General features: G+C 42.4%; 1 protein-coding gene across 5 annotated transcripts in view; it reads left to right on the top strand.

Annotated features, from left to right (window-relative positions):
- The first annotated feature begins 723 nt into the window (after window positions 1-723).
- Window positions 724-25,229, top strand: part of LOC124124263 (neural cell adhesion molecule 2-like) — a 45,549-nt gene continuing 21,043 nt past the window's right edge. For 3 of the 5 annotated variants that reach the window (XR_007222814.1, XM_048402048.1, XM_046487410.2), the window contains exons 1-8: window positions 726-1,066; window positions 8,793-8,970; window positions 9,156-9,295; window positions 10,351-10,482; window positions 14,965-15,102; window positions 19,918-20,030; window positions 23,177-23,351; window positions 23,635-23,777. Coding sequence is in view for 4 of the 5 variants with exons in the window: in XM_048402048.1 (XP_048258005.1) it covers window positions 1,012-1,066; window positions 8,793-8,970; window positions 9,156-9,295; window positions 10,351-10,482; window positions 14,965-15,102; window positions 19,918-20,030; window positions 23,177-23,351; window positions 23,635-23,777 (1,074 nt within the window). In the remaining variant the exon portion in view is untranslated. Of the gene's footprint in view, window positions 1,067-8,792; window positions 8,971-9,155; window positions 9,296-10,350; window positions 10,483-14,964; window positions 15,103-19,917; window positions 20,031-23,176; window positions 23,352-23,634; window positions 23,778-25,229 lie in introns of all 5 variants that reach the window. The other 2 variants (XM_048402047.1, XM_046487409.2) reach the window with 2 other exon arrangements.

The following is a 25,229-nucleotide window of genomic DNA, read 5'->3' as shown; positions in this document are numbered from 1 at the left end:
CACGTCGCTGTGCAGAGTTGCATCCCTCATGTTTGCAAGAACCCTGTGGTCGTGGGTTCGAATTCCAGACTGTTCTCATTATGTTTTATTGGTTTTCAGAATAATATCGATGTGGTAAACACGTAAGTCCTTAACCACAACCGAGTACCTCCCACATATGTACGTTGCCACGTCATGAAAACGTATATGACGTCCCACTCACATTGAATGTTGAATTAATTGAAACCAAACGTCTAGCTGGGATATCGCTACCATGTACGTATAACGCCCCTATCTCTTCTGGGACAGGAGGCAACTGACAGTCAGACACACATTAACAGTATTTCAATATTACGACTACATTTTAGAGGGAACCTACAATTACCACGTCTGCGTACGTCTTTGACAGTTTACGTCTATGGATAACGGGGCGGTGGGATAAAAACATCAAACAACCAAGGGCACGGGGGGCCCAGTCATCTTAGGCGCCGCGATTCGCTGTTCAGAGTTGCGTCCCTTGGGCGCGCCAGAAACCTTTGACTGTTGGTTGGAATCCCGGTTCGCCCTGATTATGTTTCTAGGTTTGTCAGCAACATGACCGTGCTCATTGGTTTCATCGGAGTGATAAACGTCTGAGACCTGCATCAGTTCAATTCTTTCCTCCCACATCAAGCTGATACGCTGCTAATACCGTTTCGTGCACACAGCGTAAATTCCCTTATTTCATTCAAAGAGTTCATCCTCACACATCATATCCTTCCGCTAAACCGCCACACCTCTACACCTCTGCAACAACATACAGGCTATTTCATCACAGATGTCACGAATGTGGAACTACATCACATGACCAGTTCGCGTAACGGTTTATTGCCCAAACGAAACAAGTGCATGCGGCTTGGTAGCGCGTAGGAATATATCAAGCACTTGCTCCGAGTAGATGGGATGCTTGTGAGTGATTATTGTGCCTAAGAGAGGGAAATAGACTACTGAGAGACGTTGTTTGGTCAAGCTTGAGGAAGGACAGTGTCCAGAATGGATTTATCTATTACGCCTTGTGTGTTGTCATTGCTGCTCGTAGGAATTAGCTGTGAGTATTGGGAATTAGTGTGTGGTCCCTGTCGGAAGGGTTCGCTCTAACATGTCATCCATCCCACGATGCTGCAAGAATGTTCTGTTGCTTTTGAGAAAATCATTATTTATTGCATATAAAAATTATATTACCCATATTCCGATATTTGCACATGTGCGTTGTAGCAATTCTCAATGCTGATTGGTCAGTTGAGGCCATAACAACTCAATGCTCCATTGTTCACAATTAGTACGAAATGTTCATCCGTTGTTCATGATGTCACAAATTGATTACAGTTAACTACGGTTATAACGAACACAAAGGGACCACCCATTTTAGTTCGTAGCAACCGTAGTTCGTTATTAGCATATATGTATACAGTATATATACAACAAATGGCAGGAACTAAAAAATAAGTTCGTTATATCGGTCATTCGTTATAAGCGTATTCGTTATAGACGTAGTTAACCGTACATTAAGTCATCTGAACAATAGACTGCCTTCAGTCAAGTGGCTCTGTGGGTTGGAATTTCCTACTTGATTTTCTTCATATTCTCTCTAAAATGTCAATGCATAATAAATTATATTGAATAACATTCTCGAAACTCGGAATTACAGAAGATCCTCTCTTGTTAAATGAATGCAAAGACTAGGGATTATCACCATTCAATCACTCGGGACAGATATTCCGTTATTTACTGGTTATTCTCCAAATGTACGTCCATCCAGGAATGTCCTTGACAATGGAATGTTAGCAAGATTCCTTCTCTTCGTAAATACGACACGCTTCGATATAACTGAAAAACACTCACTCTCACTTGAACCAAACTTACCCAATCGCTATTATTGTTAGTGGTTATTCTAAAATGTCAGAATACAATGTGATGTGATGTGATGTGATGTGATGTGATGACGAGGAAGAGACAGATAAGCATCACAGTTGACCTAATTATTGTAAGAGTTGACATACAGTCAAACAGTCGAACTTTGATGTGTCTAACTTACGGTTGCATGGAAGCAAAAGCTTGGCTCCTGCATATTCCTTCTTTAATAATCAGCATCGGTTGTGTCGAGCCTCGGCTAACTCGAAGTTTTTACGTAGTTCCCTTCAACTTCGACACAACGGTGTTCGACTGTATTCAACCCGCGTCGGTCGGTCACCGATCGTTCATGCTGTCATGCTAAGAATAACCGACCTATACCTCAAGGTTGCTGCAATACCCGAGGAGTGACGCTCTGTAACTTGAACATTCCCCCTTCTCTTCACCCGTGGTATGTTAACATGAGGAATGTACACAGTGTCAGGTCCTCCAGCTGCACATTTAAATAATTACTCTTTACGAGGTCAACAAGGACACGGCCCCTGAGGTGGTCTGACTGTGACTGAGGTGGTCTGACTGTGACTGAAGTGGTCTGACTGTGACTGAGGTGGTCTGACTGTCTGACTGTGACTGAGGTGGTCTGACTGTGACCGAGGTGATCTGACTGTGACTGAGGGGGTCTGACTGTCTGACTGTGACTGAGGTGGTCTGACTGTGACCGAGGTCGTTTGACTGTGACTGAGGTGGCCTGACTGTGACTGAGGTGCTCTGACTGTGACCGAGGTCATCTGACTGTGACTGAGGTGGCCTGACTGTGACTGAGGTGCTCTGACTGTGACTGAGGTGGTATGTCTGTGACTGAGGTGGTCTGACTGTGACTGAGGTGGTCTTACTGTGACTGAGGTGGTACGTCTGGTCAGAAGGGATCGGGTCCGAGGATCCCTGTTTCCCCATATTGACCTCGTCAAGAGTAATCATTTATTTTATTACACTGAAATTCACTTTTAAGTTTCAAAAGGAATTATTCCGTTCTCCGTGTCTTTACATAACTTAGCTGCTAACCGTGAAATGTTCGTACAAGACGCCAGCTGGTTTTCTAATAGACGAGTCAATATACATCACGTGATAGGTCAATACTGATCATGTGACGAGCCAATAATCGAGATCAGTGTCAGTCACATGATTCGGGGTCCACATTGATATGTATTGTTTTGTCACGTGGTACTGATTATCCAATGGAATTGCAAGGTTCTTATGGGTACCAACGTAAAGGTTTGTCATATAACCCGGAACGAGGTCACTCTGGCGTGACTCCAGGAGCTGAACTGACCCATGAGTTATGTGGAAACAATTGGCGATGATTTGTTAATGCTAAACAAGCCTATGTCAGAACACTGACCAGATGCCATGTGCAGTTTTCAACATGAAGAAAAGTCAGTTAGTGACCCCACCATATTGATGTTGGGTGATTCATCGTATCCCAACTGCGTAGGTCGATGCTCAGGATTTCAGTCTCTTGATTACGTGGTCCAGACATTAATTACAGACAACCGTCATAGAGCTGGAATGTTGATGAGTGTGGCGTCTAACAACAAACAAACAAACATGACCTCGGTTGAATGACTGAGACATTATGGTTTGCGGTTATAGTGTGAGTGAGTAGGGTTTAACACCACTTTTAACAGTTTTCAAGTTATATCACGGCGTGTCAGAGGAAAGCCCGAAGTGATGCATGTCTCAGACGTTTACCACTTCGGTGAAACTCACGAGCACGGGTATGGTGCTGACAAACCTAGAAACATAATCGGGGCGAACCGGGACTCGAACCCACAATCATAGATTTCTGGCGCGCCCAAGGAATGCAACTCTGCACAGCGAATCGCGGCGCCTCAGACGACTGGGCCACACCCCCTCCCACGCGTGTTATAAGTGAGTGTCACGGACCGTTAGTGAAGAGTTCAGTTTGGACGGTGATCAGAGTCTTTGTGAACCTAATATGAAGTATATGCACCGCTTGCCAATCAAGCATTATTTAATGAATAGATTCGCCTATTTATTCAGGAGAATACTTCTTGAGCTTCTTGTCTATTCAATTGCTAGTAAAATAGGCTTTAGACTAACAATGTGATTTATTTTTTTTTATTAATAACGCAAATGAGCTTGCTTGCTATGTTGGTATTAACCAGTTCTCTTTACAATAGTAATTACTTGCTCCAGGTGTTATCATGTATTTTATGAGACATAAATGTGCATTTTAACTACAGAAAGCTTATAACAACGAAACAGAAAAAACAAATCTTTTGAACAAAACAGCAGAGCATCTTCAAACAACTCATGACTATTTAATCAGATTACAGAGAAACATTTCTTCAAATCCATCAACTCTGTGATCGAACTAGAGGCTGTTTTTTGCGAACATCTGGTGTCTGCACTGAATTTCAGTGATCCATTCATATAACTGTCTCACGATAACAGACAGTGGAATTTGTTTTAGGGCATATTCGGGGCTGGTTTTCTTTGGTGTTGATGTTAAATATTCCACAACTGACAAGGCGAACATCCCGTCAAGATGAACTGGTGTTTGTATTACATGGGTATCGGGTGACCACATACTTCCTGAAGATGTGACACCTGCAACTGGCGTTTGTATTACATGTGTATCCGGTGACCACGTACTTCCTGAAGATGTGACACTTGCAACTGGTGTTTGTATTATATTGGTATCGGGTGACCATATACTTCCTGAAGATGTGACACCTGCAACTGGTGCTTGTATTACATGTGTATCGGGTGACCACACACTTCCTGAAGATGTGACACCTGCAACTGGTGTTTGTATTACCGTGTATCGGGTGACCACATACTTCCTGAAGATGTGACACCTGCAACTGGTGTTTGTATTACACGTGTATCCGGTGACCACATACTTCCTGAAGATGTGACACTTGCAACTGGTGTTTGTATTATATTGGTATCGGGTGACCATATACTTCCTGAAGATGTGACACCTGCAACTGGTGCTTGTATTACATGTGTATCGGGTGACCACACACTTCCTGAAGATGTGACACCTGCAACTGGTGTTTGTATTACCCGTGTATCGGGTGACCACATACTTCCTGAAGATGTGACACCTGCAACTGGTGTTTGTATTACACGTGTATCGGGTGACCACACACTTCCTGAAGATGTGACACCTGCAACTGGTGTTTGTATTACACGTGTATCGGGTGACCACATACTTCCTGAAGATGTGACACCTGCAACTGATGTTTGTATTACCCGTGTATCGGGTGACTACATACTTCCTGAAGATGTGACACCTGCAACTTGTGTTTGTATTACATGTGTATCGGGTGACCACATACTTCCTGAAGATGTGACACCTGCAACTGGTGTTTGTTTTACACGTGTATCGTGTGACCACATACTTCCAGAAGATGTGACACCTGCAACTGGTGTTTGTATTACCCGTGTATCGGGTGACCACATATTTTCCTGAAGATGTGACACCTGCAACTTGTGTTTGTATTACATGTGTATCAGGTGACCACATACTTCCTGAAGATGTGACACCTGCAACTGGTGTTTGTTTTACACGTGTATCGGGTGACCACATACTTCCTGAAGATGTGGCACCTGCAAGCAACTGGTGTTTGTATTACACGTGTATCGGGTGACGACATACTTCCTGAAGATGTGACACTTGCATCTGGTGTTTGTATTACACGTGTATCGGGTGACCACATACTTCCTGAAGATGTGACACTTGCAACTGGTGTTTGTATTATATTGGTATCGGGTGACCACATACTTCCTGAAGATGTGACACCTGCAACTTGTGTTTGTATTACATGTGTATCGGGTGACCAGATACTTCCTGAAGATGTGACACCTGCAACTGGTGTTTGTATTACATGTGTATCGGGTGACCACAAACTTCCTGAAGATGTGACACCCGCAACTGTTGTTTGTATTACATGTGTATCGGGTGACCATATACTTCCTGAAGATGTGACACTTGCAACTGGTGTTTGTATTACACGTGTATCGGGTGACCACATACTTCCTGAAGATGTGACACTTGCATCTGGTGTTTGTATTACATGGGTATGAGGTGACCACATACTTCCTGAAGATGTGACACCTGCAACTGGTGTTTGTATTACACGTGTATCGGGTGACGACATACTTCCTGAAGATGTGACACTTGCATCTGGTGTTTGTATTACATGTGTATCGGGTGACCACATACTTCCTGAAGATGTGACACTTGGAACTGGTGTTTGTATTATATTGGTATCGGGTGACCACATACTTCCTGAAGATGTGACACCTGCAACTGGTGTTTGTATTACACGTGTATGAGGTGACCACATACTTCCTAAAGATGTGACACCTGCAACTGGTGTTTGTATTACACGTGTATCGGGTGACCACATACTTCCTGAAGATGTGACACTTGCAACTGGTGTTTGTATTATATTGGTATCGGGTGACCACATACTTCCTGAAGATGTGACACCTGCAACTTGTGTTTGTATTACATGTGTATCAGGTGACCACATACTTCCTGAAGATGTGACACCTGCAACTGGTGTTTGTTTTACAGGTGTATCGGGTGACCACATACTTCCTGAAGATGTGACACCTGCAACTGGTGTTTGTATTACACGTGTATCGGGTGACCACATACTTCCTGAAGATGTGACACTTGCAACTGGTGTTTGTATTACACGTGTATCGGGTGACCACATACTTCCTGAAGATGTGACACTTGCAACTGGTGTTTGTGTTATATTGGTATCGGGTGACCACATAGTTCCTGAAGATGTGACACCTGCAACTGGTGTTTGTATTACATGTGTATCGGGTGACGACATACTTCCTGAAGATGTGACACCTGCAACTGGTGTTTGTTTTACCCGTGTATCGGGTGACCACATACTTCCTGAAGATGTGACACTTGCAACTGGTGTTTGTATAACACGTGTATCGGGTGACCACATACTTCCTGAAGATGTGACACTTGCAACTGGTGTTTGTATTACACGTGTATCGGGTGACCACATACTTCCTGAAGATGTGACACCTGCAACTGGTGTTTGTATAACATGTGTATCGGGTGACCACATACTTCCTGAAGATGTGACACCTGCAACTGGTGTTTGTATAACATGTGTATCAGGTGACCACATACTTCCTGAAGATGTGACACTTGCAACTGGTGTTTGTATTACATGTGTATCGGGTGACCACAAACTTCCTGAAGATGTGACACCCGGAAATGTTGTTTGTATTACATGTGTATCGGGTGACCAGATACTTCCTGAAGATGTGACACCTGCAACTGGTGTTTGTATTACACGTGTATCGGGTGACCATATACTTCCTGAAGATGTGACACTTGCATCTGGTGTTTGTATTACATGTGTATCGGGTGACCACATACTTCCTGAAGATGTGGCACCTGCAAGCAACTGGTGTTTGTATTACACGTGTATCGGGTGACGACATACTTCCTGAAGATGTGACACTTGCAACTGGTGTTTGTATTACATGTGTATCGGGTGACCACATACTTCCTGAAGATGTGACACCTGCAACTGGTGTTTGTATTATATTGGTATCGGGTGACCACATACTTCCTGAAGATGTGACACCTGCAACTGGTGTCTGTGTTATATTGGTATCGGGTGACCACATACTTCCTGAAGATGTGACATTTGCAACTGGTGTTTGTATTACCCGTGTATCGGGTGACCACATACTTCCTGAAGATGTGACACCTGCAACTGGTGTTTGTATTACACGTGTATCGGGTGACCACATACTTCCTGAAGATGTGACACTTGCAACTGGTGTTTGTATTGTATTGGTATCGGATGACCACATACTTCCTGAAGATGTGACACTTGCAACTGGTGTTTGTATTACATGGGTATCGGGTGACCACATACTTCCTGAAGATGTGACACTTGGAACTGGTGTTTGTATTATATTGGTATCGGGTGACCACATACTTCCTGAAGATGTGACACCTGCAACTGGTGTCTGTGTTATATTGGTATCGGGTGACCACATACTTCCTGAAGATGTGACACTTGCAACTGGTGTTTGTATTACCCGTGTATCGGGTGACCACATACTTCCTGAAGATGTGACACCTGCAACTGGTGTTTGTATTACACGTGTATCGGGTGACCACATACTTCCTGAAGATGTGACACTTGCAACTGGTGTTTGTATTATATTGGTATCGGATGACCACATACTTCCTGAAGATGTGACACTTGCAACTGGTGTTTGTATTACATGGGTATCGGGTGACCACATACTTCCTGAAGATGTGACACTTGGAACTGGTGTTTGTATTATATTGGTATCGGGTGACCACATACTTCCTGAAGATGTGACACCTGCAACTGGTGTTTGTATTATATTGGTATCGGGTGACCACATACTTCCTGAAGATGTGACACCTGCAACTGGTGTTTGTATAACACGTGTATCGGGTGACCACATACTTCCTGAAGATGTGACACCTGCAACTGATGTTTGTATTACACGTGTATCGGGTGACCACATACTTCCTGAAGATGTGACACCCGCAACTGATGTTTGTATTACACGTGTATCGGGTGACCACATACTTCCTGAAGATGTGACACCTGCAACTGGTGTTTGTATTACACGTGTATCGGGTGACCACATACTTCCTGAAGATGTGACACCTGCTACTGGTGCTTGTATTACACGTGTATCGGGTGACCACATACTTCCTGAAGATGTGACACCTGCAACTGGTGTTTGTATTACACGTCTGTCCATGCAGATTACAGGGCCAAGTTAGAAATGTCGTATACCTGACTACTCTATCCTTCATACCTTATTGCATGTTTGTTTTCTATTGTTTTTTGCAGATGCCCAAGAAATTAAGGTTTACCCTTCATATAAGAGTATAAGGCGTGAAACAAGCCAAAACGGATTATTAATTACCTGCGAAGTCGATGGGTTAGCAGATGATCAAAATGCAAACTTGGAGTGGCTGGACCCAGCTGACAACGTCATTGGACCTTACAATAGTGCAATAAAGTCAAGGTAGGTTAACCGTTCACAACCTTTGCCTCTCACAGTCTCCTCTCACTTTCACATTCACCGTTTCATTGCCTTTCTCAACGATCTCTGGTCATCAGATGTGATATATATTCCCAGTTAACCCGTGTGGTTTGTCCAGTTAGCATGTGTCATATCTCAAGTTTATATGCCTCCCTTTTTTGTTGCAGGATCTACTCCCGGCAGATGGGCACCAGTAACCAGAACCTGAGGTTTGACACACTGAAGGATGGAGATGAGGGGGTGTATACATGTCGAGGCACGATCGGCGGCAACACCATAACTAATGATATACGGCTGGAACTCTACGGTAAATAGTTGCCGTGTGGTGCAAGCTTGGGAGGACCTGTTTTATTCAGGGAAATCATTGCCAAACTTGCACGGCTTGTTACGTGAGATCGCCGGGCAAACTTAACTATATGTTTCAGTTGTGTGCTGAGGGCCTTTACATAATTGTCGCCATATATTCGTAAAAGGTTTGGCTTTAAAAATGTGTAAACATAGCGAGTAATGACCAACAATTGAAGGCAGTGTATTGCCTACTCCTTGTGGTATTAGTGACGCCTTACGAGATGGACACGCTCTAATCCTGGTTGAAATATGCGTCTGTTGTTCAAAGCGTAGAAAAGTTTCGCCTGTTTTTCTCAGATGCCGCAACATGCTGTGCATTGTTGCTTCCCCTAGGCGTGCCAGGATCCGGTGATTGGGGGTTCAGGTACTTTCACGTCGTGATGATATCAGTCTGGTTGAAGCTGCCCAGCCTTCTAGTTAAACAAAACTAAATATGTTCCCATAGACTTCCATAGTAATGTTATATTTTGTTTAAGAATAGCTAAGCATTCAACAGTTATTACCTGTACCTGCGTGCAAAAAAGCAGCAATAAAAAACAAGTGAAATGACCAACTTAGCCAACTCCTTTTCCGAGTTCAGGAAGTTAAACACACTACCTCCATTTCCAGATCAGCATGTTAAAAAGAACGCACTAGCTATAGAAAAATATGATCAGTTTTGATTACCGGATGGATGTAAATTTAAAAAGAAAAACCTAACGCAAAATCGTCCAATCACTCATTGAAAGACTGATTCTTATTTGGTGTAGTAGAACCTCTGAGATGCAATTCACTGTGCAGAGTTGCGTCCCTTTGTCATGCCTGACACCTGGGATTGGGTTCGAATCCCGATATGCACTGGTTGCATTCTAGGTTCCTTATGTTCCCGTGCTCTTGGACTTCACCAAAGTGGTAAACGACTAGTACCTGTATACCTTAGGGAACTGTTAAATGTAGCGTTAACCACAACGCACTCACTCACTCACTTGCTCAATATCTGTCACAATGATTGTATCAATTTACTGCTGCTTACAGACGGAATCAAGGTGTTGTCCAACCACACCCAGCAACCTAACATCTACACCGACGCTGTGATTGCCTGTGCCGTCACAGCCAACCCCTCACCTACTGTGCAGTGGACGTTTGGCAACGGCACAAAGGTCAGAGGTCAGTACACAACGTGATCATAAGGCTTCACTATTGTAGGTCTGTGTAATTCCTCGGGGGAAGATATGCCTTACTGGCACAACATGATCGTCACTCTTCAATTACTGTAAGATTGTATATTATTGTACTGTATAAATAATTGGTAATAGGTAATTGACTGTACAATATAGATGTGGTGACTGACATTACGAGGTAGATTGGTTGTATAGCATGTAGACTGGTTGTACAGTTTGTATTTCGTGATTGGTTGTTCAATATAGACGTGGTGATTGACTGTACGAGGTAGATTGGTTGTATAACAGGTAGATAAGTTGTACACTTTGTATTTGGTGATTGGTTGTATAATATAGATGTGGTGATTGACTGTACAAGATAGATGTTGTGATTGACTTTCCGGGGTAGCTGGGTTGTACACCATGTACATTGGTTGTATTTGGTGATTGACTGTACAATATAGATGTCATGATTGACTGTACGAGGTAGATTGGTTGTACACGTTGAAGACTGACTTACAGTTTCTATTTGGTGATTGGTTGTTCAATATAGAAGTGATGATTGACTGTACGAGGTAGAATGGTTGTATAACTGGTAGATAAGTTGTACACTTTGTATTCGGTTGTATATTATAGATGTGGTGATTGACTGTACAACATAGATGTCGTGATTGACTGTACGAGGTAGATTGGTTGTACACCATGAAGAGTGACTTACAGTTTCTATTTGGTGATTGGTTGTTCAATATAGACGTGGTGATTGACTGTACGAGGTAGATTGGTTGTATAACAGGTAGATTAGTTGTACACTTTGTATTTTTGATTTGTTGCAGAATATAGATGTCGTGATTGACTGTACAATATAGATGTCGTGATTGACTCTACCGGGTAGATTGGTTGTATACCATGTAGATTAGTTGTACACTTTGTATTTGATGAATGACTGTACAAATGCAATATAGATGTCGTGATTGATTGTACGGGGTAGCTGGGTTGTACATCATGTACATTGGTTGTATTTGGTGATTGACTGTACAATACAGATGTCGTGATTGACTTCACGAGGTAGATTGGTTGTATACCATGTAGGCTGGCTCTACAGTTTGTATTTGATGATTGGTTATACAATATAGATGTGGTATTTCACTGTACAATATAGATGTGGTAATTGACTGTACAATATAGATGTGGTAATTGACTGTACAATATAGATTTGGTAATTGACTGTACAATAGAGATGTGGTAATTGACTGTACACCATAGATGTGGTAACTGACTGTACAATATAGATGTGGTAATTGACTGTACACTATAGATGTGGTAACTGACTGTACAGTATAAATGTGGTAACTGACTGTACAATATAGATGTGGTAATTGACTGTACACTATAGATTTGGTAATTGATTGTACAACATAGAAGTGGTAATTGACTGTACACTATAGATGTGGTAATTGACTGTACACTATATATGTGGTAATTGACTGTACACTATAGATTTGGTAACTGACTGTACAATATAGATGTGGTAACTGACTGTACAATATAGATGTGGTAATTGACTGTACAACATAGATGTGGTAATTGACTGTACACCATTGATGTGGTAACTGACTGTACACCATAGATGTGGTAACGGACTGTACAATATAGATGTGGTAACTGACTGTACAATATAGATGTGGTAACTGACTGTACACTATATATGTGGTAACTGACTGTACAATATAGATGTGGTAACTGACTGTACACTATAGATGTGGTAATTGACTCTACACTATAGATGTGGTAATTGACTGTACAATATAGATGTGGTAACTGACTTTACAATATAGATTTGGTGATTGATTGTACAATATAGAAGTGGTAATTGACTGTACACTATAGATGTGGTAATTGACTGTGCACCATAGATGTGGTTATTGACTGTACACTATAGATTTGGCAATTGACTGCACAATATAGATGTGGTAACTGACTGTTCACTATAGATTTGGTTATTGACTGTACACTATAGATGTGGTAATTGACTGTACACTATAGATGTGGTAACTGACTGTACAATATAGTTTTGGTAATTGACTGTACAATATAGATTTGGTAATTGATTGTACAATATATAAGTGTTAATTCACTGTACACTATAGATGTGGTAATTGACTGTACACTATATATGTGGTAATTGACTGTACACTTTAGATTTGGTAATTGACTGTACAATATAGATATGGTAACTGACTGTACACTATAGATGTGGTAATTGACTGTGCACTATGGATGTGGTAATTGACTGTACACTATAGATGTGGTAATTGACTGTACACTATAGATGTGGTAATTGACTGTACACTATAGTTGTGGTAACTGACTGTACAATATAGATGTGGTAATTGACTGTACAATATAGATATGGTAATTGACTGTACACTATAGATGTGGTAACTGACTGTACAATATGGATGTGGTAATTGACTGTACACTATAGATGTGGTAATTGACTGTACACTATAGATGTGGTAATTGCCTTTACAATATAGATGTGGTAATTGACTGTACACTATAGATTTGGTAATTGACTGTACACTATAGATGTGGTAATTGACTGTACACTATATATGTGGTAATTGACTGTACAATAGAGATTTGGTAATTGACTGTACAGTATAAATGTGGTAACTGACTGTACAATATAGATGCGGTAATTGACTGTACACTATAGATTTGGTAATTGATTGTACAACATAGAAGTGGTAATTGACTGTACACTATAGATGTGGTAATTGACTGTACACTATATATGTGGTAATTGACTGTACACTATAGATTTGGTAACTGACTGTACAATATAGATGTGGTAACTGACTGTACAATATAGATGTGGTAATTGACTGTACAATATAGATGTGGTAATTGACTGTACAACATAGATGTGGTAATTGACTGTACACCATTGATGTGGTAACTGACTGTACACCATAGATGTGGTAACGGACTGTACAATATATATGTGGTAACTGACTGTACAATATAGATGTGGTAACTGACTGTACACTATAGATGTGGTAACTGACTGTACAATATAGATGTGGTAACTGACTGTACACTATAGATGTGGTAATTGACTCTACACTATAGATGTGGTAATTGACTGTACAATATAGATGTGGTAACTGACTTTACAATATAGATTTGGTGATTGATTGTACAATATAGAAGTGGTAATTGATTGTACACTATAGATGTGGTAATTGACTGTGCACTATAGATGTGGTAATTGACTGTACACTATAGATTTGGCAATTGACTGTACAATATAGATGTGGTAACTGACTGTTCACTATAGATGTGGTAATTGACTGTACACTATAGATGTGGTAATTGACTGTACACTATAGATGTGGTAACTGACTGTACAATATAGTTTTGGTAATTGACTGTACAATATAGATTTGGTAATTGATTGTACAATATATAAGTGTTAATTCACTGTACACTATAGATGTGGTAATTGACTGTACACTATATATGTGGTAATTGACTGTACACTTTAGATTTGGTAATTGACTGTACAATATAGATATGGTAACTGACTGTACACTATAGATGTGGTAATTGACTGTGCACTATAGATGTGGTAATTGACTGTACACTATAGATGTGGTAATTGACTGTACACTATAGATGTGGTAATTGACTGTACACTATAGTTGTGGTAACTGACTGTACAATATAGATGTGGTAATTGACTGTACAATATAGATATGGTAATTGACTGTACACTATAGATGTGGTAACTGACTGTACAATATGGATGTGGTAATTGACTGTACACTATAGATGTGGTAATTGACTGTACACTATAGATGTGGTAATTGACTTTACAATATAGATGTGGTAATTGACTGTACACTATAGATTTGGTAATTGACTGTACAATATAGATTTGGTAATTGACTGTACAATAGAGATGTGGTAATTGACTGTACAATAGAGATTTGGTAATTGACTGTACACTATAGATGTGGTAATTGACTGTACACTATAAATGTGGTAATTGACTGTACAATAGAGATGTGGTAATTGACTGTACAATAGAGATTTGGTAATTGACTGTACAATATAGAAGTGGTAATTGACTGTACACTATAGATGTGGTAATTGACTGTACACTATAGATATGGTAACTGACTGCACAATAAAGATGAGGTAATTGACTGTACAATATAGATGTGGTAACTGACTGTACAATATAGATGTGGTAATTGACTGTACAATATAGATGTGGTAATTGCTTGACACTATGGATGTGGTAATTGACTGTACACTATAGATGTGGTCTTTCACTGTACAATATAGATGTCGTGAATGACTGCACGAGGTAGAATGGTTGTACAGTTTCTATTTGGTGATTGGTTGTTCAATATAGACTTGGTAATAAACTGTACGAGGTAGATTGGTTATACATTGTATACTTGGTGATTGGCTGCAGGTGAGCGCTATCGTCTACTGCCACAGGGCCTGGAGATCAAGAACATCACAATGGCTGACAATGGAGTGTACATCTGCTCAATCATTCTCATTGAGACTGGAGACCTTTTGCCATTCCACATCAATGTCACAGTGACAGGTAGGTGACAGGTCAAACATACACAAGTGTGTAAAGCAACACACACAACTGCACACAGCATCACATAATAATATGCAAAGCAACACACACAATTGGGTAAATGGTCACACAATAATATGCAAAGCAACACAATTGCACAAAGTGTCACACCATAATGTGTAAAGCAACACACACAATTGCGTAAAGAGTCACACAATAATATGCAAAGCAACACATAATTGCACAAAGCGTCATACAATAATATGCAAAGCAACACAATTGCACAAAGCGTCACACGATAATATGCAAAGCAACACACACAATGGCGTAAAGGGTCACACAATAATATGCAAAGCAACACACAATTGCGTAAATGGTCACACAATAATATGCAAAGCAACACAATTGCACAAATCGTCATACAATAATATGCAAAGCAACAAAATTGCACAAAGCGTCACACAATAATATGCAAAGCAACACAATTGCACAAAGCATCACACAATAATATGCAAAGCAACACAATTGCACAAAGCGTCACACAATAATATGCAAAGCAACACACAATTGCACAAAGCGTCACACAATAATATGCAAAGCAACACAATTGCATAAAGCGTCACACAATAACATGCAATGCAACACACACAATTGCGTAAAGTGTCACACAATAATATGCAGAAACACAATGGCGTAAAGCTTCACACAATAATATGCAAAGCAACACACACAATGGCATAAAGCGTCACACAATAATATGCAAAGCGACACAATTGCACAAACCGTCACACAATAATATGCAAAGCAACACACAATTGCACAAAGCATCACACAATAATATGCAAAGCAACACAATTGCATAAAGCGTCACACAATAACATGCAATGCAACACACACAATTGCGTAAAGTGTCACACAATAATATGCAGAAACACAATGGCGTAAAGCTTCACACAATAATATGCAAAGCAACACACACAATGGCATAAAGCGTCACACAATAATATGCAAAGCGACACAATTGCACAAACCGTCACACAATAATATGCAAAGCAACACACAATTGCACAAAGCGTCACACAATAATATGCAAAGCAACACAATTGCACAAATCGTCATACAATAATATGCAAAGCAACACACACAATGGCTTAAAGTGCCACACAATAATATGCAAAGCAACACAATTGCACAAAGCGTCACACAATGATATGCAAAGCAACACAATTGCGTAAAGCGTCACACAATAATATGCAAAGCAACACAATTGCACAAAGCATCACACAATAATATGCAAAGCAACACAATTGCACAAAGCGTCACACACTAATATGCAAAGCAACACACACAATGGCGTAAAGCGTCACACAATAATATGCAAAGCAACACAATTGCGTAAAGCATCACACAATAATATGCAAAGCAACACAATAGCGTAAAGCGTCACACAATAATATGCAAAGCAACACATAATTTCACAAAGCGTCACACAATAATATGCAAAGCAACACAATTGCACAAAGCGTCACACAATAATATGCAAAGCAACACAATTGCGTAAAGCGTCACATAATAATATGCAAAGCAACACACACAATGGCGTAAAGCGTCACACAATAATATGCAAAGCAACACAATGGCGTAAAGCGTCACACAATAATATGCAAAGCAACACAATTGCACAAAGCGTCACACAATAATATGCAAAGCAACACAATTGCGTAAAGCATCACACAATAATATGCAAAGCAACACACACAATGGCGTAAAGCGTCACACAATAATATGCAAAGCAACACAATTGCGTAAAGCGTCACACAATAATATGCAAAGCAACACAATTGCACAAAGCGTCACACAATAATATGCAAAGCAACACAATTGCGTAAAGCATCACACAATAATATGCAAAGCAACACAATGGTGTAAAGCGTCACACAATAATATGCAAAGCAACACATAATTTCACAAAGCGTCACACAATAATATGCAAAGCAACACAATTGCACAAAGCGTCACACAATAATATGCAAAGCAACACAATTGCACAAAGCATCACACAATAATATGCAAAGCAACACAATTGCACAAAGCATCACACAATAATATGCAAAGCAACACAATTGCGTAAAGCGTCACACAATAATATGCAAAGCGACACAATTGCACAAAGCGTCACACAATAATATGCAAAGCAACACATAATTTCACAAAGCGTCACACAATAATATCAAAGCAACACACACAATGGCTTAAAGCGTCACACAGTAATATGCAAAGCAACACAATTGCACAAAGCGTCACACAATGATATGCAAAGCAACACAATTGCGTAAAGCGTCACACAATAATATGCAAAGCAACACAATTGCACAAAGCGTCACACAATAATATGTAAAGCTAACACTTTCTACCCATGTATCATATGCCAGTCTTTGACGAACGTGATATTCACACAAAGCTTCGAAAACAGAGGTATTTCTTCATGTTGCTGAGTGGACAGCCGCTGTTATCAGGAGTGAGTGAGTGAATGAGTTGGGTTTAAACAGTATTCCAGTTGCATCACGGCGTGTCAGCTTTCTGTGGGAGGAAAGCCCGAAGTGGTGGAGGCCTCAGACGTTTACCACTTCGGTGAAACCAACGAGCACGGGTATGGTGCTGACAAACCTATAAACATAATTGGGGCGAACCGGGATTCGAACCCACAATCATAGGTTTCTGGCGTGTCAAGGGACGCAACTCTGCACAGCGAATCTGGGCGCCTTAGACGATTGAGCCACCCGTGCCCCACTGTTATCAGGAAATGGGTGATGACAGATACGATTAATAATACTTTAAGAAATATTTTCTGATTATGTAAACAACGAAAATATAAAAGAAATAGGTGAGTGAGTGAGAAATTTCTGAAATCTAATATTTTCCGAAATAGTAAAGATGATTTACAAGCAGATACTTGATAAATGTTGGGTTGAACCACCACACAAGAGTCTCTGGGAACTGGCCATGGGTGTCTCAACATGGTGGTGAAAGAATTAAAGGATGGTGACATCTGCTTCATAAAAATGTGCTTGAAAGTCTCAGTCACACAGCAAGGCGACCGCGATGCAACCTCCTGGCAATCAAAATATTTGACAATCGCAATGCAATTTCAAGGGTCTCTGAAAGGTTTCACTGAGGTCGCCACAAAGTTTCAGATCGGTCGCTAAACCCATTCGGTCGCAACCAGTCTTTTGAACATGCACAAAAGACTAGCCGCGACCGATTTGGTCGCTCGGATATTTCATGGTCTCCAAGAGCTCCCCAAGTGGTGTTATTCTAATCGAAGATTGGTTTCCACTGTGTGGCGATCGGTTTCATCTACCCAAAAATGTTGTCTCTTTGCAACCCAATGGCGACCTATCGGTGATTGATCAGTGATGAGGCGGTGATCGACCGGCGCTTCATCGATGACTGGTTGTCGATCGGTTGCATGGTTTCCAAGCGTGCGTCAATCATTCATTGTCGGGTTTGCAACATGTCACCGTCTGGACAGAGACCTGTCTGTGCATTCCAGCATCATGTTATCATAAGTACTCAGAGAGTTCACATCAGTTATTTCCATTCATCACTATGGTCCGTAAAGGCAGGAACACAAAAGAGCAGAAATTGTAGAAGATACAATAGAGACAACTGATGTGGTGCACAGGTCTCCTACAATTGAGCCAACAATCAATATATCAACAAGAGAAGAGGCGGATACCTGATGAGGAGGAAGAGCCAGAGATGTCCGATGTTGACAGGCTCCATTCTGAGCTAGCCCATGAAATCAGCACGACTTCCTCTCTCCAACTCTGCCATCAGATTATCATGGTCTTACGGCCTTCTCGCCGTCCAAGATATCAGCCAATACTGATTTCGCCTTGTCCTTCTCATTCTTCTGTACATCATCATGGCAGCAACTGCAGCATTTTGATTTGTTCTTTGCAGACGGAACAACTGCAACTGTTCTGCTGTTAACATATGGAAAACTTGCAAAGCAATGTTTTGATTCAGAAATACACCCCTTTTATACGCATTATGTTTTGATCGGTGATCGATTGACAACTGGGGCAGTCGGGTAGCCTTGTGGATAAAGCGTTCGCTCGTCACGCTGAAGACCCGGGTTCGATTCCCGACATGGGTACAATGCGTGAAGCCCATTTCTGGTGTCCCCCGCCGTGATATTGCTGGACTATTGCTAAATGCGGCGTAAAACCAAACTCACTCACTCGGTCGACAACTAGTCATCGACCAGTCCCCGTTCAGTTGCAACAAGTCACCGAAGATACCGTTACCGATCGGTCTCAACCGGTTGCAAACTTTTCGCCGTATATGCGGTGAACAGTTGCCGATCAATCACTGACCAGTTGCTGATCGATCGGCGATCATACGCTTAATCCAAATATGGGCAGAAGCAGTTGCATCAGTCTCAGCGATCGCCAGCCGGTCGCAAAGGAAATAAGTGGCCAAGAGGTTGCATCGCGGTCACATTGTCTGTGTGTCTAGCTCCAACTAGAAAGAGTTCAAGGGGAGATAACTCTGATCTGACCTGGTGGAGATTACCCCACATGGAATGGTTTCGGCTATGGGATAGAGGGGAGGGGGAATTAGCAAGATGCATCAGGATAAGCATGTACAATATAATAAATATTCTGATTTATGACATTTCCGGTGTTTTGATAAAATACTGGGCATGCTGAAAAAATATTGTTGAGCTGTTTTAATGGTCAATCTCTCGTAGTTCAAAGTGGTGTCGAACCCAACTCACTCTTAAAGGATTCCCATTAGCCTTTCCTTAGCCTGAATTCTACATTTCAGTTCCACCTTCCCTGAAGGGCCCCCCAACTAGGAGTACGGCCATTGTCGGCAAGCGGTTCGAGATGACGTGCGTGGCAGATGGTACTCCACGACCATCATTTACCTTCAAGAAGGTGAGACCCTGTTCCTCCCCTTGGGGACTTCGGAGAGATCGGTCGCCAGTACCTCGTGTTTATCTATCTGGGGGACTCCGGAGAGATAGGTCGCCAGTACCTCGTGTTTATTTATCTGGGGGGACTCCGGAGAGATAGGTCGCCAGTACCTCGTGTTTATCCATCTGGGGGACTCCGGAGAGATGGGTCGCCAGTACCTCGTGTTTATCTATCTGGGGGACTCCGGAGAGATAGGTCGCTAGTACCTCGTGTTTATTTATCTGGGAGACTCCGGAGAGATGGGTCGCCAGTACCTCGTGATTATCTATCTGGGGGACTCCGGAGAGATAGGTCGCCAGTACCTCGTGTTTATCTATCTGGGGGACTCCGGAGAGATAGGTCGCCAGTACCTCGTGTTTATCTATTTGGGGGGATTCCGGAGAGACAGGTCGCCAGTACCTCGTGTTTATCTATCTCTGGAGACTCCGGAGGGATAGGCCACAAGTACCTTGAGTTTATCTATCTGGGGAACTCCGGAGAGATAGGTCGCCAGTACCTCGTGTTTATCTATCTGGGGGACTCCGGAGAGATGGGTCGCCGGTACCTCATGTTTATCTATCTGGGGGACTCCGGAGAGATAGGTCGCCAGTACCTCGTGTTTATCTATCTCTGGAGACTCCGGAGGGACAGGCCACAAGTACCTTGAGTTTATCTATCTGGGGGGACTTCGGAGAGATAGGTCGCCAGTAACTCGTGTTTATCTATCTGTGGGACTCCGGAGAGATAGGTCGCCAGTACCTCGTGTTTATTTATCTGGGGGGACTCCGGAGAGATAGGTCGCCAGTACCTCGTGTTTATCTATTTGGGGGGATTCCGGAGAGATAGGTCGCCAGTACCTCGTGTTTATCTATCTCTGGAGACTCCGGAGGGATAGGCCACAAGTATCTTGTGTTTATCTATCCGTTGGGTCTCTGGAGAGATAGGTCGCAGTACGTGTTTATCTTTCTGGGGGGACTCCGGAGAGATAGGTCGCCAGTACCTCGTGTTTATTTATCTGGGGGGCTCCAGAGGTATAGGTCGCTAATACCTCGTGTTTGTCTATCTGGGGGGACTCCGGAGAGATAGGTCGCCAGTACCTCGTGTTTATCTATCTGTGGAGGCTCCGGAGGGATAGGTCACCAGTCGCCAGAGGGTCCTCAATACTGCCACCTATATTAGGACCCAATAGTCGCAATGCTGCTGTCTGCCCCTGATATCAAACCTGCCTCCTGTATTAGGACCCAGTACTCCCAATGCTGCAACTTGTCTCTGATTTCAACCCTGCCTCTTGTATTGGGACCTAATTATTCCATTGCTGCAATCTGTCTCTGACCTCGGCCCTGCCTCCTGTATTAGAACCTCGTACTCCCAGTGCTGCAATCTGTCTCTGACCTCGGCCCTGCCTCCTGTATTAGGACCCAATACTCCAAATGTTGCAATCTGTCTCTGACATCAAACCTGCCTCCTGTATTAGGACCAAATACTCCTAATCTTGCTATCTGTCTCTGGCCTCAATCCTGCCTCCTATATTAGGACACAATGATTCTAATCTTGCTATATGTCTCTGACCTCAGCCCTTCCTCCTGTATTAGGACCCAATACTCCTAATCTTGCTATCTGTCTCTGACATCAAAGCTGCCTCCTGTATTAGGACCCAATACTCCCAATGTAGCAATCTGTCTCTGATCTCAGCCCTTCCTCTTGTATTAGGACCAAATACTCCCGATGTTGCTATCTGTCTCTGACATCAGCCTTGCCTCCTGTATTAGGACACAATACTCCTAATCTTGCAATCTGTCTCTGACCTCAGTCCTGCCTCCTGTATTAGGACCCAATACTCCTAATCTTGCTATCTGTCTCTGACCTCAGCCCTTCCTCCTGTATTAGGACCCAATACTCCCAATCTTGCTATCTGTCTCTGACATCAACCTTGCCTCCTGTATTAGGACACAATACTCCTAATCTTGCTATATGTCTCTGACATCAACCCTGCCTCCTGTATTAGGACCCAATACTCCCAATCTTGTTATCTGTCTCTGACATCAACCCTGCCTCCTGTATTAGGACACAATACTCCTAATCTTGCTTTATGTCTCTGACATCAACCCTGCCTCCTGTATTAGGACACAATACTCCTAATCTTGCTATCTGTCTGTGACATCAACCTTGCCTCCTGTATTAGGACACAATACTCCTAATCTTGCTATATGTCTCTGACATCAACCCTGCCTCCTGTATTAGGACCCAATACTCCCAATCTTGCTATATGTCTCTGACATCAACCTTGCCTCCTGTATTAGGACACAATACTCCTAATCTTGCTATATGTCTCTGACATCAACCCTGCCTCCTGTATTAGGACACAATACTCCTTGTCTTGCTATCTGTCTCTGACATCAAACCTGCCTCCTGTATTAGGACCCAATACTCCCAATGTGGCAATCTGTCTCTGACCTCAGCCCTGCCTCCTGTATTAGGACCCAATACTCCCAATGTAGCAATCTGTCTCTGATCTCAGCCCTTCATCTTGTATTAGGACCCAGTACTCCCAGTGTTGCAATCTGTCTCTGACATCAGCCCTTCCTCCAGTATTAGGACACAATACTCCCAATGTAGCAATCTGTCTCTGATCTCAGCCCTTCCTCCTGTATTAGGACCCAATACTCCTAATCTTGCAATCTGTCTCTGACCTCAGCCCTGCCTCCAGTATTAGGACCCAATACTCCCAGTGTTGCAATCTGTCTCTGACCTCAGCCCTGCCTCCAGTATTAGGACACAATACTCCCAATGTAGCAATCTGTCTCTGATCTCAGCCCTTCCTCCTGTATTAGGACCCAATACTCCTAATCTTGCAATCTGTCTCTGACCTCAGCCCTGCCTCCTGTATTAGGACACAATACTCCCAATGTAGCAATCTGTCTCTGATCTCAGCCCTTCCTCCTGTATTAGGACCCAATACTCCTAATCTTGCAATCTGTCTCTGACCTCAGCCCTGCCTCCTGTATTAGGACCCAGTGCTCCCAGTGCTGCTATATGTCTCTGATTTCAACCCTACCTCTTGTATTGGAACTTAATGATTCCATTGTTGCAATCTGTCCCTGACCTCAACGCTGCCTCCTCTATTCCAGGACAAGCTGGTTCTATCGGGACAAAGATACAAGGTGAGCATCACCAATGATGTGAATGAAACCCGAGGGATGCTGGTGATCGAGCACCTCCAGAACACCGATGAGGGGACGTACTCCTGTATCGCCCATAACCAAGGTGGAAATGTGTCCGAGTCTGTCTTCATCGACACCATTGGTGAGTGACAAAGTATAGAAACACATACTTCATGCGAAATAAATGAAGAAAATCTTAGAACGTCACGTTACAATAGAAAAAAACAAACCCGGAAGAGACTCACCTTGATTACCATCTGATATATCGGGTGATGTATGCCCTGTCCAATGGATTAATGATAAAGAATAATATCTGTGTGTCTGATTTCAACGAGCTCACTTGTGATTAAGTTTCTCACATTATCAGTGATGACTTCACTTTGGTAATAAGCTGGCACTAAAGACGTGTGTCCCGCTCCTTACAGCGCCTCCTATAATTGAGCCTATCATTAACAAGACTGAGCCAGAGGGCTATGCTGTGGAGCTTGTGTGTGTTGCTAAGGGAGACCCAGCCCCGATGGTCACATGGAGAGTCAAGGGCTCCGACATCCCCATTTCAGCCAGTCAGGTGAGTAGATTTAGGTTACTAGTGGAAAGCAATTCCCCGTTTCAAACAGCCACGTGATTTGTTGTAAATCTATTGTAAGATTGATGCTGTCTTTTGGAATGACGCGGCCGGGGATCGAATCCCCGACCTTTTACTTTCTCCCGGCAGACGCTCTACCACTAGACGACGAAGACGGCCTGATTATGAGTCTATATACTGGCTTGATAACGTTATAATATAACGTGATAATGTTATTTTTTTCATGACTGAAAACATTGTGAACTTTACTAAATTAGTTGAGTTTCCCAGTGTAAAACAAGACTTTATTTACCAGTCAATTCCTTTTTTGTAGTATTGTGTAACTAAACTTATACCATGGCTTCGTAGTCTTTGAACAATCATTAACTGACTGAATTGTGAGCTATATCTATTTGGAAATGGTGGAGACCCCTCCCCTCTCCTAACTGATAGAATATCCGTTTATGAATGCTGAAATATGTGTTTTATGCAGTAAGTTTGATGTTATTCTATGCAGTGTTCGAACGTAGGAACTCCTAGCTTTTCCTTCAAATAAACGAACAGATAAACTAGTGTCCAAAAGAAACGATACCACCTGTTTGCAACGACATAAAAGAAAAACTAAACAATGCAGGAGTTTAGGATTGGTGTTATGCTTTTGAGAAATCCTTTCACAACATCTGTACACAAATTTCATTTCAATAAAATCTGTACAACCAATATGACAAGCCTTTAAAGATGGGTGGGGTCGAAAAATGAAAATTTCGTTAGAGCACTGATCACAGAAACAACGGGAAATGTCACACCACACGTCTCAAAGTCAAGTCAGCAGCGGGTATGTCCACCGTGAGCATCAATACATGCCAGAACACGCCTACGGACTGATGACGTCAAACGTTTGATGACGTTGGGAGTGATGCGTTGCCATTCCTCGAGGAGACATCGTTCCAAGTCCTGGACGTTGACTGGAGGCACACGGCGACGTCGGATTTGCCGATCGAGGTAGTCCCATAAGTGCTCGATGGGATTCATGTCCGGTGAACATGCGGGCCATGGCAAAACCCGTGCGTTGGCGTTGGCTAGGAAGTTCTGTGTCAATCTTGCTGTGTGTGGCCTTGCATTGTCATGTTGGAAAAGGAGTCCACGAGGCTGTTGCTGAATAAAGGGCACCACAGCAGGCCGGAGGATGTCATCAAGATAACGCTGTGCATTCAGGTTTCCACGAATTACGACAAGCATCGTTTTGACGTCACCACATATGCCACCCAAAACCATTAACCCTCCACCTCCAAACGGCCGGACCTGTTGGATACAGTTAGGCGCCAAACGTTCACCAAATCGTCGGTATACAAGCTGCCGTCCATCGTTTCTGAAGATGAGGAATCTGCTCTCATCAGAGAACATAAAACGTGCCCAGTCCCGCCGTTGCCAACGTCGAACTCGCCTGGCCCAGAT

The sequence above is a fragment of the Haliotis rufescens genome, unplaced genomic scaffold, assembly GCF_023055435.1.
Source record: "Haliotis rufescens isolate VD_foot unplaced genomic scaffold, xgHalRufe1.0.p SCAF_24, whole genome shotgun sequence".
In the NCBI taxonomy this organism is placed as follows: Eukaryota; Metazoa; Mollusca; class Gastropoda; order Lepetellida; family Haliotidae; genus Haliotis; species Haliotis rufescens.
The sequence above is the reverse complement of the archived record's forward strand: the minus strand, read 5'-3'. Positions and strand labels throughout refer to the sequence as shown.